The sequence below is a fragment of the Danio rerio genome, chromosome 1 (genome assembly GCF_049306965.1).
Source record: "Danio rerio strain Tuebingen ecotype United States chromosome 1, GRCz12tu, whole genome shotgun sequence".
NCBI classification, from domain to species: Eukaryota; Metazoa; Chordata; class Actinopteri; order Cypriniformes; family Danionidae; genus Danio; species Danio rerio.
In genome coordinates, this window is record NC_133176.1 from 47,828,148 (window position 1) to 47,841,798 (window position 13,651).

A 13,651-nucleotide genomic window follows, 5' to 3' on the forward strand; every position below is an offset into this window, starting at 1 on the left:
AAAGGTGCACCGTGATCCTTTGGTAGGAAAGTATTAGCTTAAAATAGCCTGACGGGATTTGTTTTGATATGTAAATAACGACAACAGTGAATTAATTAACCGGTGACGCGGTATCGCAGTAAGTAGTGCTGTCGCCTCACAGCAAGAAGGTCGCTGGTTCGAGCCTCGGGTCAGTTGGCGTTTCTGTGTGGAGTTTGCATGTTCTCCCAGCGTTTGCGTGGGTTTTCTCCGGGTGCTCCGGTTTTCCCCACAAGTCCAAAGACGGTTAAATTGGGTAAGCTATATTGTCCATAGTGAATGAGTTTATATGGATTCCCAGACAGTAGCAGCTGGAAGGCCAGTCAAGTACCTGTAGGCCGTTTTTCTCTGTTAAAACTCTGGTTATTTCTATTCTGTATGAATTTGAAGCGACTTTATAAAAATCCCAGTCTACATGCATGATCAACAAGACAAGCAGTTTTATTGGAATGGCAAATAAAAAACCTCCATCCACAACCACTTATAGCACTTGGTCATCTTCCATACATTAATTAGTGAAAAAAAAATCAATAATCATTTACTCACTAGGGCGTTAAAATAATATTGCTAATTTTTTTGCAGACGTGAAGTAGTTTGTAGTACATGAAGACTGCCTGCAGCTTTCTTCTGTGCCTTTCAGTTTAAAATATTAACATACTAAAAGCTTTAATCATTCATCACTAATAAAAAAATTCAAATGATAAACTTAATACATAAAACAGATATTTAAGACATTGACTGCAGAGTTGGGTCTGGTCTTGGTGACTGAAGTTTACCACAAAATCATGTAATAAAAGCTTAGTCACACTTTACAATAGGGCTGCGTTGATGTTAACTTTTACCAACATTAACTATTAACGAAAAAGCATGTACAGCATTTATTAATCATAGCTCTGCATTTACTAATGCATTAAAATCCAAACTAATTCTTGCTAATAATGTTAATGCACTGGAAGTTAACATGAACTAACAATAAACTGTATTTTTATTACCGTTAACAAAGATAAATATACTGTACTGTTGATTGTTTGTTCATGTTGGTAAATGCATTAACCAATACCACCATATTGTAAAGTGTTACCATGTTTCATAACATCTTGCTTGAACAGATTCTCATGACATGAATATTGGCAAGAGCCTCCCTTTTCAGAACACTGAATTGAGTCGAACACTCAGTACCATCATAAAAGCACACCATGAAGAGCAAAAACAAAATGAAAACAACAACACAAGGAGTGAAAAAGGAATGAGTAGAGCAACAATACAGTAGAAAGAAACTGATATAAAATTTGTTCCCCAACAGTGATGCTCCCAGCAAGCACTTTGTTTTTGTTTATTTAAAAGACATCTAATAGACGTCCATGCATCTGTTTTTGTTTATTAGACATCTAATAGACATCCATGCATCGTGTGTGTGTGTGTGTGTGTGTGTGTGTGTGTGTGTGTGTGTGTGTGTGTGTGTGTGTGTGTGTGTGTGTGTGTGTGTGTGTGTGTGTGTGTGTGTGTGTGTGTGTGTGTGTGTGTGTGTGTGTGTGTGTGTGTGTGTGTGTGTGTGTGTGTGTGTGTGTGTGTGTGTGTGTGTGTGTGTGTGTGTGTGTGTGTGTGTGTGTGTGTGTGTGTGTGTGTGTGTGTGTGTGTGTGTGTGTGTGTGTGTGTGTGTGTGTGTGTGTGTGTGTGTGTGTGTGTGTGTGTGTGTGTGTGTGTGTGTGTGTGTGTGTGTGTGTGTGTGTGTGTGTGTGTGTGTGTGTGTGTGTGTGTGTGTGTGTGTGTGTGTGTGTGTGTGTGTGTGTGTGTGTGTGTGTGTGTGTGTGTGTGTGTGTGTGTGTGTGTGTGTGTGTGTGTGTGTGTGTGTGTGTGTGTGTGTGTGTGTGTGTGTGTGTGTGTGTGTGTGTGTGTGTGTGTCTAATATGCATCATTTTTTGTGTAAAAGAAGTCTAATAGACATCTAATAAACATCCATGCATTGGTTTTTATGTTTAAAAGACATCCATGCATCAGTTTTTGTTTAAAAGACGTCTAACAGACATCTAATATACATACATGCATGCATCAGTTTTCATATTTAAAAGACGTCTAATAGACATCCATGCACTGGTTTTTGTGTGTAAAAGACATCAAATAGACATCTAGTAGACATCCGTGCATTGGTTTTTGGGTTTAAAAGACATCTGATAAACATCTATTAGACATCCATTCATCAGTTTTTAGGTTTAAAAGACGTCTTATAGACATCCACACATTAGTTTTTGTTTAAAAGATGTCTAACAGACATCTAATATACATACTTGCATTGGTTTTTGTGTTTAAAAGATGTCTAATACAAATCCATGCATCAGTTTTTGTTTAAAAGATGTCTGACAGACATACATGCATGCATGGATTTGTTTAAAAGACGTCAAATAGATATCCATACATTGGTTTTTGTGTTTAAGACATCTAACAGACATCCATGTATCAGTTTTTGTTTAAAAGACATCTAACAGACATCTAATAGACATTCATGTGTCAGTTTTTGTATTTAAAAGACGTCTAAAAGACATCCAAACACTTACGTCTAAGCTAAAACCAGGCTAAATTTGGTCTGTCTGTAAAAATCGAATAGACGTTTAACAATAAACCAATAACAGACTCATTGTCGAATAGACAGATTTCACATGTAGTCGTTCATTCCTGTCAATCTGTTGACTAGTCTATTTTTACACTGTTGTTAGATGTCTGTTAGATTTTCACTGACAGACCAAATGTAGACTTGTTTTAGCCAAGATGTCGATTAGATGTACAAAAATATGCTTGCTGGGATCACATTTACAAGCCATTGTAGAGGTAGATGTCTAATTATCGATTAAAAATAACAGCTGACAGAAATCAAGTATCGCTGTATGAAATGATAGATTTGAATGCCTGTGCGTACTGTATCCAGCTCATTGATGATTATCAATAATAATATTAGGAATTTTTAAATTACTGGACTGATTTTGCAATTGAATTAATAGGTTATACAAAAGAAAAGAACAATCATTCTGTTGGTAACTACACACAAGCGTTCTCTCCGCATGCTGAGCTTCAGCACGATCTGCTCCAGGCCAGCGGTGATCAACAGTGTTCATCAGCCGCATGCAGTTTTTTATTTGTCCTTCTTGCTCTCTGTGTCCATTGCACTGATGGTTTCAGCCTCTGGTTCTTCTTCTTCCGGGACGGTGGAAAACACGAGCTCGCTGGGCCTCTCCAACTTCTCTTTGGTCTTTCCGAGTTTCTTCGACTTCTGATACAACTCGTTAAGGTTAAACTCTCGGATGATGTTTTCCTAGAAATAAGCAACAATAACAATAAAAGGGTCACACCATTTGTCTGTAAACAGTACACAGAAAATATAAGGTGAAGGTTGTGTCCGAAATCACCTACTACTCGAAAGGGTACTACATTTAAATTTACTACACGACCATTAGAGATGCTCTATATAGTATGAATGGAATTCGGATGTACTAGATCTGCCATTTGTCATTATCACATGTCAGTTTCGTCGCTTCAGTTACATTCGTGAATTCTCTCGTGTGGCATTATGGGAAGCGTATTGCGTATCCATTGGATGCGCATATCGCTTTCAAATTGTTTTCCATTTATCATTAAGGTATATCGTTTTTTCAAATACTATGAGTTGTGACATACTAGTCCTCGGCTTACATACTGTTATATTTATTGATTTATCACATACTATATAGAAAGGCAATAAGTGATTTCAGACGCAGCCACAATGTCTATCTACATGCGATGCTGGAGTTGAAACCAAGGTTATTGCATTTTTAAATTAGTACTTATTTCGATACTATTTTAAAATGTGCTGTAAATTTCAGTTCTTTTTTTTTTTTTTCCTTATTAACGGTTTTGTTCGTTTTAGTTTTGTGAATACATTGATTTTATTTTTATATATTTGGTCTCTGTTTTAGTAATTTTAGTTTTTAGTTTGCAAACCTCTTAGTAATATTTTTTTGAACAAACACAACACAAAACCATACAAATGCAGTTTATATGAATTCAGACAAATTAGGGATCTTATGTAGTTAGCTATGGCTAGTTTACAATTTTTTTTGGCTAATTATAATTTTACTTTTGTTTTTCAGTGACAGCAGTGTTAACATTTCAGTTAACGAATACGTTTTAACCAATAGTTTTACCAACTTAGTTTTTTTTTTATAAACATCTATAAAGACGTTGCATAAATGTTTTTTATTTTATAAATGGTTTCTATCTCTCTGACGTCGCGGCTGAACAACAGCAATAACTTCTATGACAATGATCATCTCAGGTGCTGATGATGTGCTTTTTTCAGTGTTAAATGCTGCCAATGTGAGCTTGAATATTATTTACTTGACCGTTATTGGCATACTGAAAGCAGCAGATGTTAGAAAGTAAAACAACTAGCAAACAGTTTAATCATAAATGTCAGAACTACTTGCAAACCAACATCAGTCACTCAGCATGTACTTTCATAATGTTAATGAAATGTAATATTTACTCATATAATTAAACTTGCATTTCTGTAGTTAGGACACATGTGAGCTGTTTTATGGATGAAGTTTTTTATTATTATTACTTATAACTTTTTATATAAATCCAGATACATTTGCATATTTTTTCCTCATAGTTTGGCCTTCCAACCACACACACACACACACACACAAAGAGATTTTTATACTTCAAAAACTGAATTTAAGATGCACCCGAATGGATAAATTTGGAAACGTGGGTTTTTGTGTTGTAGTGTGGACTTTAAAAATAAAGGTCTTTGAGAACTATGACACACATTTAGTTATGATGCAGTTTTGTAACCATAGATTTCTAAGTTTACACCATTATGCGGGTCAAAGATGGGATCAAATTTTGGTGCCTGTGACAAATTTAGTTTACAAAAATGAATTTCTAACCATAGAAAGCAAAATATAGGCAAGTCAAACGTCACTTTAATGTTTCAGGTAACTTGTGTGAAAATAAAATAACTAAAGATAGCTGAAATGTCCAATCGTCATTCAGAGTTACCAGATTTATTCACAATTATTCACAATCATTAAGAGAATAAGTGACAATATTTTAATAAATTTTAAAGAATTAAAAATGTATTTCTGAGAAAACATTTTGTATTTCTGAGTAAAGCTTAGTGGTTGAAGAATTGCGGTAATTGATAAAAACAAAATGGCGAATAATTAGTGTTTTGGAGCTGCACTGCGGTCTATAAAAAAGCCATCAAATGATTCTTATTTTAAATGTTTCTGGCAAGTGTTTTTGAGATTTGTACTATTGTTGCACCTGAACACAGCAGTACAGATAGTTGGTGTCATCTTGACCATTAGTGAACACATTCATATCCATATTAACAGGCTTTTCTTTCAAAACGCTGTTCTTGACTGTTTGGCGCCATCTTGTGACTGAAAACATACATTCGTTTACATTGACTGTTTGACGCCATCTTGTAACTGAATAATATATATGTTTATGCTGCATTCCGCCTGTTTTGCTTCTTTCAGCTTTCCCGTTTAATTAAAGGGCTTGTAAATTACAGCTCAGGTCAATGTTTTGTGTCTAAATATTAAGTTTTGTAACAAGTATCAGTGTAATAAACTGTAATGTATATCTAGACAGTTTGCTCAATATAAATCCCTTCAGTCTAATGATAAGCGAGTCAGGCTTTATTCTGCAAATAAACCGCCTAGATGTACATTATTCCTTACTTATTGTGCGTTTAGGCAATCTCACAGTAATATAATTTTCAGACCAATGTTTAAGTGTGAACAAGACGCTTAATACTTTAAAAATGCAACTATTGGAATGAGAAAATAAAGGATACTCTCCATTATTTAAAGGTTGCATAAGAAGAGCGACATTGCATGGCTTTAATGAAAAGGAAGGGAATGCAGCCATTTTTATCATCAGTTCAAAGTGTTTAAAGCTACTTCCAAAACCGTATACTTCCATATTATATCGTACTCTAAAATCAGTAAGCGAGCAGAGTAGTATGTCCAAATTCATAGAATTCGAAAAATAATATATGAGAAGTAACCGGATGACCTACTACTTCCGGCAAGATTCTGAAGTGCGCATCCCAGGCAAGCTGTGCTATCCCATGATGCCCCAAGAGACAATTTATGAATGGGAGTGAAGCAGCACAACTGACCTGGGTAGGTCATGTGACCATGACAAAATGGACGATGTAGTACGTCTGAAATCCATTCATACTACTCACATTGATACTGTATAGAATGTAGTTTTCTAACAGCCGAGAGTACGTTTAAATTCAAATAAAATTATCTACTGGGTAGTAGGCAGTTTCGGACGATGCCTAAAAAAAAAAGAAAAAAAAAAAGAAAGTATAATTCTCTTGAACAGCTCTTGTATACCAAAATGTAAGCAAGAGAACCCCCTGTTGGTTCAGTGGTACTGTGTAGATCAGCGTTTTTCAACCACGTTCCCGGAGGACCACCAACACTGCATGCCATGTCTTTCAGACTTTGCGAATGAGCCGATGATCTTAATCAGGTGAGTTTAATTAAAAAGACATGGGAAATGTGCAGAGCTGGAGGTCCTCCAGGAACGTGGTTGAGAAACACTGGTGTAGATGCTTCTGTCATCCATCATAGAGAGATTAGAAATACAGGAGAAATACAGGAAAATATTTCAATTGAATGATATCACGATAGAATAGAAAAAATGTGGGAGAATCCTGGGAAAAACGGTAGGCTATGCACTTTCAAAAGTATCCAGATAAACATGGTCCTGCGCCATACCTCTGTGAAGGTCCAAGACACTGCTCGTCCCTTCTTGTCCACCTGAGGGCGCCTCATGACCTCCTTTCCTCCTTGAAATAGCACCAGAGAGGGCAGCTGCTTTGACAGAGGAGAGGTGCTGACCCTGTACCTGAGGACAACAAACACATACAAATGCTGTTAATCCTTTTTCTACTGGGTATTAATCTGCATGTGTTCAATGGGAGACAAAGCAACTTACTTCTTAGATACTTCACCGTAACGACCGATGTCCACTTTGCCAAATTTCAGACCTGCACAGTTATACCTGCACAGAGTAAGAGAGGTTAGTCATCTCCATTCACAGCATTTAAATTGTTAGAAATTGATGAGAAGATTGGGCTTAGTAATAAAATGTAAGTACTAAAAATGAAGGTTCTGTTTACCAAGACTTTTTTTTTTAAACTACTGACCATTTACTCACCCTCAGGTGAACCCTTTACGAGCATCTTTCTTTTGTTAGAAAGAACACAAAAGAAGATATTTTGAAGAATGTTTGAAACTGCTAACCACTGACATCCATATTAGGAAAAACAAATAGTATGGAAGTAAATAGTTATCGGTTTATAACATTTTTCTAAATAACTTCTTTTGTGCTCAACAGAAGAGAGAAAGCCAAACAGGTTTGTGACAAGTGATTAGTGAGTAAATAATGACAGATTTTGTATTTTTTGGTAAACAGTGCCAATATTCTTTTAATGAAATTAAAAAAATGTAAAAGTATGTTTGTAAACGCAAACTTATAAATGACAGTCTATATTTCAAGGGCAAGTGTCTTACTTCAAGGACAGATCAGCATAGACAGAGGCGAAAGACTGACACTCTGGTGACCAGTTAGCAAAAAACTCCACAATCCAGGTCACTCTGTGGTCCTTCTCCAACTCCTCCTGCAGACAAAAGGAAAGCCACATCCTAAATTCACTAGCGTAAACCAACATTTTTCAAACAATATTCCCCTCAGGCTGCTAAAGGTAAAGTTTAACTGAAATTTGAGTGTGCCGCCAAACCTGGGTTAAAAACTTACTTTGGATTATTGTTTCTAAGCACCCAATGTTAATAAACCTTTATGACCTTCGAATTCTTTTAAGTGGTGTCACAGTAGTGCAGTGGATACCACAATCGCCTCACAGCAAGAAGGTCACTGCTTCGAGCCCCAGCTGGGTCATTTGGCATTTCTGTGTGGAGTTTGCATGTTCTTCCCATGTTCACGTGGGTTTTCTCCGGGTGCTCCGGTTTCCCCCACAGTCCAAAGACAAGCACTATAGGTGAATTGAATGAGCTAAATTGGCCGTAGTGTATGTATGTGAAGTGTGTAAGAGTATGTAAGAGTGTTGGGTTGCGGCTGGAAGGGCATCCACTGCGTAAAACATGCTGGATAAGTTGGCGGTTCATTTCGCTGTGGCAATCCCTGATTAATAAAGGGACTAAGCCACAAAGAAAAGTAATAAGCCAAGTATTACGCTACATTTTGGCTTTTTAAAGGTAACAAGGACCCCATTTTACCTGGTATTAAGATTAAAATATTCTTAAGATGAAAATTAAAAGGAAATCCAATTAACCAATTATTATGTTTACATTAAAATAACTAATCTGAAATGAGATGTTAAACACATTTATAATTGTTGAACTAATAATGCTTAATCTTAACAAAATTATAAATTTAGTCCTGATTCAGTTAACGTTCCACGCTGTCATTTTTAACACCTATCAAAAAAAGTAAAAAAAAAAAAAAACTTTTATAAATGTATAATCTGTGGTGAAACGTCTAAAATAATGCTGTGCACAGGGCTAAATTTACTTGTTTTATAAAATGCATAAGTAATTCCCTGGTCACACACACAAATATAGATTTAAGGCAAGAGAAGAACACATTTAAGATATTTGTAATAACCTTTAATGAGCAGCACTGTGACTATGATGAGAATAAAACTATGTTAATGTTGTAGTCTTTGGAAAGTGTTGTTTACAAATTTCAGTAAAAATGCACAGACACTGGTTCAGCTAGCAGTTTCCACACTAATTTAAAAGAACCACACATTTGAACATGTTTATATTAAACATTATATAGAAAAACATGCATATAGAAAGTGCTTACCTGGTGTGTGATACCTCAAGTTGTCATATATAACAGAAATTCTTGAGGTTAAAAATAAATAAATCAAATAAACAACTAAGATGTGTACTTTTGTGCATATTTTCACAACAAAATGCCACAAGAATTGCAGTAAATATTGTCACAAAATAAAAAAAAATTATTTACAAATAAAATTTTAAAAATTACCAAAAAAATTTTTGGCTGCAAAAATCGAAATTGTTTTTTTCCGCAAATAATAGCAAGGACTGGTTGAACACCGAGTCAGACAAAAAACAATCACAGAAAGTATTTTAACAGGTATACTCAGCTACATTTGACTGCCAATTGCTGTAACAATGTGATATAAAACATGGTACAGAAAAAAAAAAAACCACATTTTAATAAATGGAAAGAATTTAACGAAGCTGAATTTTTAATGGCAAATAAAAATTTCCTGATATTTTATGGCTTTGACAAAAACAAATATAAAATTCCCTGACTTTAAATGTCTGGAATAGGCCTTTTAAAATTCCATGACTGTGGGAGCCCTGCAAGTTCTGCCTCGTCTCTAAAGCAAATTCACAGATCAGAAATAATACTCACGTCAATGGTTTTATCACTGAAATACTTGATGTATTCAGGGCCCATGTACAGAGGAGGTTTGCACGTCATCAGAAAAACTGCAATGGGACATGAAAATATTAAAATGCATAAAAATTGTCATCCGTACTAAAATGTACAGTTGAATACAATTTTTTTATATATCTCCCGGGTGCCGTTTAATGGAGTGAAGATTTTTTTCAACACAGTTTTAAATCACTTATCACTATTTTGTCTTTGCCATGATGACAGTAAATAATACTTTTGTAGTTATTTTGCAAAAACAATGCTAATTTTTGTTTTGCTTAAAATTTGATTTAAAGGTTTAACAAGATTTAACTGGTAAAGTTAAGTTAATTAAGCGAGTCCCTGAAATCCGACAACAGAGGGTTTTCTCGGTAGCCAATCAAAATAATTATTTTCTTAAGGGGCTAATAATATTGTCCTTAAAAAAATGTAAAAAGCCCAACTTAAACAAATAAAACTTTCTCTAGAAGAACAAAGAAGAAATGCAATGGCTGGCTGATGGCACAGTATTGTAGTAACACCATTTGATCAATGTTAAATTATCCATGTTACATGACACAAAGTTACATGAACTTTGTAATAAACACTTTGTGAAATATTATATGCAATATGTTTCCACATTTGTTGAGGGCTGTAGGCTTTACACTTTAATGTGTCAAAAGTATTTAGCAATTCATTTAGTTTTACTTTTAGAGCGGATTTTCTTTAGGATAATATTCAGGTTTCTTAATCCTGTGACATAAGTCATAACTGCCTGTCTAAATTAATTTTGCATCAAAAAAGTATTTTGATAATACAATAGACAATGCTATTTGATGATAATAATAAACTAAACTAAATGATAATAATAAGAAGAAAAAAAGAAAAGAAAAAAGATAATAGAAAGCATTGTGGAAACGTCCTTACTCTGTTAAATATCACTTAGGAAAAATCTGAAATCGAATTAATTTCTAATAATTCTGCCTTTAACTGTACCTAACATTTGGTTTGGTCTATTGTTAGTTTAAAGCAGGGGTGCCCAAACTTTTTTCCTATAAAGGGCCAAAACCCAGACTTGATTGACAGCTGTGGGCCAAATATTTACCAACCCGTAAATTGGCCAAGGGGAATTTCCTGATTTATTCAGTAATATCTAAAAAAAACAAACTAGAAAACATTGCTTTACATCACATTAACTAATGCAGTATCATTTTTAACATTTCATAATGAACTTATTAGAGTAAAAACATTAACAATCCAATTCATAACACAATGGAGTTCAATGCTGAATACACTAATCGAGCTGCTCCTGCCTTTACCTTGATTTGCTCGGAGATGTTAGATGTACGTCAGGTGACAGTATTTACATTTCAAAAGTCTGATTCATTCATACATTTAAATTAACCATTTAATTTCAGCTTATCTATAAAACTAAAAGCAAAAGATTATGTTCAATTGAAAATGACAATTTCTGTCAAAGGCATTCGCCCTAACCACCTCCCCAATGTTCTCACTCTCTTTTCAGATGACATGGTGAATACAAAGGTTACCGTAGGCCTGTGGGCCCTACTTTGGGCATCTCTGGTTTAAAATAAAAATAAAAAAAAACTTTCTACTCAATTCACAATTTGCAATCTTGCAGAAAAAAAACAAATACTGACCAATACACAAGGTCAAGTACAAAAGCCCCAAACGTATGTCCAGTCTGAAGAACAGGATCACGTTGGCCACTTTACAGAAGAGGATGATGTTGCCCACATGCTGCTCAATGGTAACTGTGGAGCAAAGATTCAAACAAAACAACACATTATTAAAATTCACTTGTGATGCATAAGTCAAATGGGGTGAGATGAATATGGAAAATAGACAATAACAGAAACACTGCAAGACAAAGAAAATTGGTTTAACAACAAACACAAGCACAACTGCCAATGAGAAATGTTTCATGTATAAACAAAGCTTAAAGGGATAGTTCACCCAAAAAAATTGCCCAGCATTTACTCACACTCAAGTGCTTCTAAAGTTTTATGAACGTCTTTCTTTTATTGAACACAAAGACATTCTGAATGATGATGGAAAAGCAGCACATAGTAGGAACAAAACAAAGATTAATCTTCCTTTGTGTTCAATAGAAGAAAGAAACTCAGGTTTAGAACAAATGAAAACCCAAGTAAAATAATGACACTTAATTTTATGGTAATTATCACTTTATCATTCAACCTCTGCCTACTGATTAAATTCAAAAGGTTTTTTTTTTTCTGAATGTCAGTAAATATAATGTTATTAGATAAAGAACTGCTCACAGATGGGAAAATAATGGATTAAGATTGTTTAAACTCTTACTTGCTCTTCGGTTCTTCATCATGACTATTGCACTCAGGAACATCAGTATCTCCACCTCTCTCTGAAACAACACAGGAGCACAGCAGAGGCATTAATTTACATTAAATGTTAAACATACATGTTACAGTAAAGTTAATATACAGTCAAAGTTAACATATGAGCCCTATGATAAAATATCTGTGCTAAAACAGTGGTTTTTATATTTAAAGGTCAGTCGCCATAGACCCACAAATATAATCATCCACATTTGAGGGAAACCAACTGTAGAACGTTATGGACTTTGTATAAAGAATTCATACTGTAAAAATTATAAATGGGTCTAAAATATCATTTCAATTTTAACTTGTCAAATGACATTATTTTATCTACTCGTCAAACTGTTTACTTGTTTACATAAAATGTCATTATTCGTTTTGGATCTCATCTGTATTTATTTGTTTTAATCATTATTATTTATTTTGATCTTACACAATCATACTGTTATATTCATTGTTTTATAATTTTATATATATAATGGGTGCACAATACTGGAAAACTTGGATATTGTGATATAAATACAGTTTCACTACATGACTTAAATAGCCGTGTTTGGAAAGTCATTTGTTTAGAATGATTGGGAAGATTTGTATGGGAGTGAAATATAAATACATTATATGTAAGTTATTATATACATATAATAAACAAACCACAGTTATAAATAAACACAATGGAGCAAATGTTGAAGCTAAAATAAACTGTGATTTATGGTTTTCTGGGGAGTGTATTCTGGGACAAAAATTTAGTAATCAAATGTAAATGAGCATTGCAACTTCTTCAACAAATAATTAATTCCATAAAATGCTTTTTAGTTTTTTACTTTTTTTGCTCTTTATGTTCTCTTCAAACGCTTTAAACTCTTAAAATGTTCACAATGTGCCTTGAAAACACATGGAAATTTTAAACTTTCACTCTATAATGGTTAAATTCTGCAGTGTCTCCATAAATCTGATGTGTTTTGGCCAGTAGATTCTGGTCATCTATATTCATAACTCAACATTCCACATCCTGCGAGTGCGATGTGACTATTGCAGACACACACATAGCGATATATCGATGCTCAAACGATATCGTGGTAAGCTAAATAGCGACCCCCAAATTCTGTCACCCATCATATGTGGCCACTGCCCACAGAGCCCAGTTCCCATGTTACAGAGCAGGTTATCTGCAACTGTTATCATGTTGAAACCCCAGATGTGTCTGCTTTATACATACCCAATCAAAATCACACGAGTTGCCATCCTCGCGCTGCGTCGAAAGATGTTCACAGACTCCGGGCATTTTGCGGATCATCACGAACGCGATAGACATAAATAACGACGCGATGTAGTACGGTTTTAGTAGCCATTTGTAAACCTGCGGCAAATGATACAGAAACGCGAACAGAGGTGTTAACAATGCCATGTTGGTTTTACTTTTATCAGAAAACAAGTGCTGTTGTGGTCCAAAACGGCAGAGTCCGCATCAACGCCGCTTCCAGTGCGTGATAATTTTCGTCGGCGAATGAATTAACCGATTTAAAGGGACAGAGGTCACAGCGGACGAAGAAAAAATCGCCCCGCCTCTTTAAAGCGCGGCCGTTGATTGGTCACTTCACCCAAATGGCGTCTCTTATTGGTTTTGTGATGTCACATAAAGGGAAGGACAAGAGAAAGTGTGTTGTTTACCGTAATAAACACACACAACGCGATGATTTTAACATGCGTCACATACGCAAACATTATTTGTTTGTTTTGTCGTGTATGATTATTTATGCAATTAAATAGCAGTTTTAAATAAT

The 13,651-nt window shown here is 34.9% G+C and overlaps 1 protein-coding gene across 1 annotated transcript; it reads right to left on the bottom strand.

The window, feature by feature from the left end:
• Positions 1–2,120: 2,120 nt before the first annotated feature.
• Positions 2,121–13,353, bottom strand: tmx2b (thioredoxin-related transmembrane protein 2b). Its single transcript, NM_001002113.1, is given in 8 exon segments — positions 2,121–3,322; positions 6,795–6,924; positions 7,015–7,080; positions 7,593–7,699; positions 9,490–9,566; positions 11,154–11,267; positions 11,836–11,896; positions 13,087–13,353. Coding segments are annotated over 8 exon segments (924 nt in total). The 5' UTR covers positions 13,276–13,353; the 3' UTR covers positions 2,121–3,142.
• Positions 13,354–13,651: the final 298 nt, after the last annotated feature.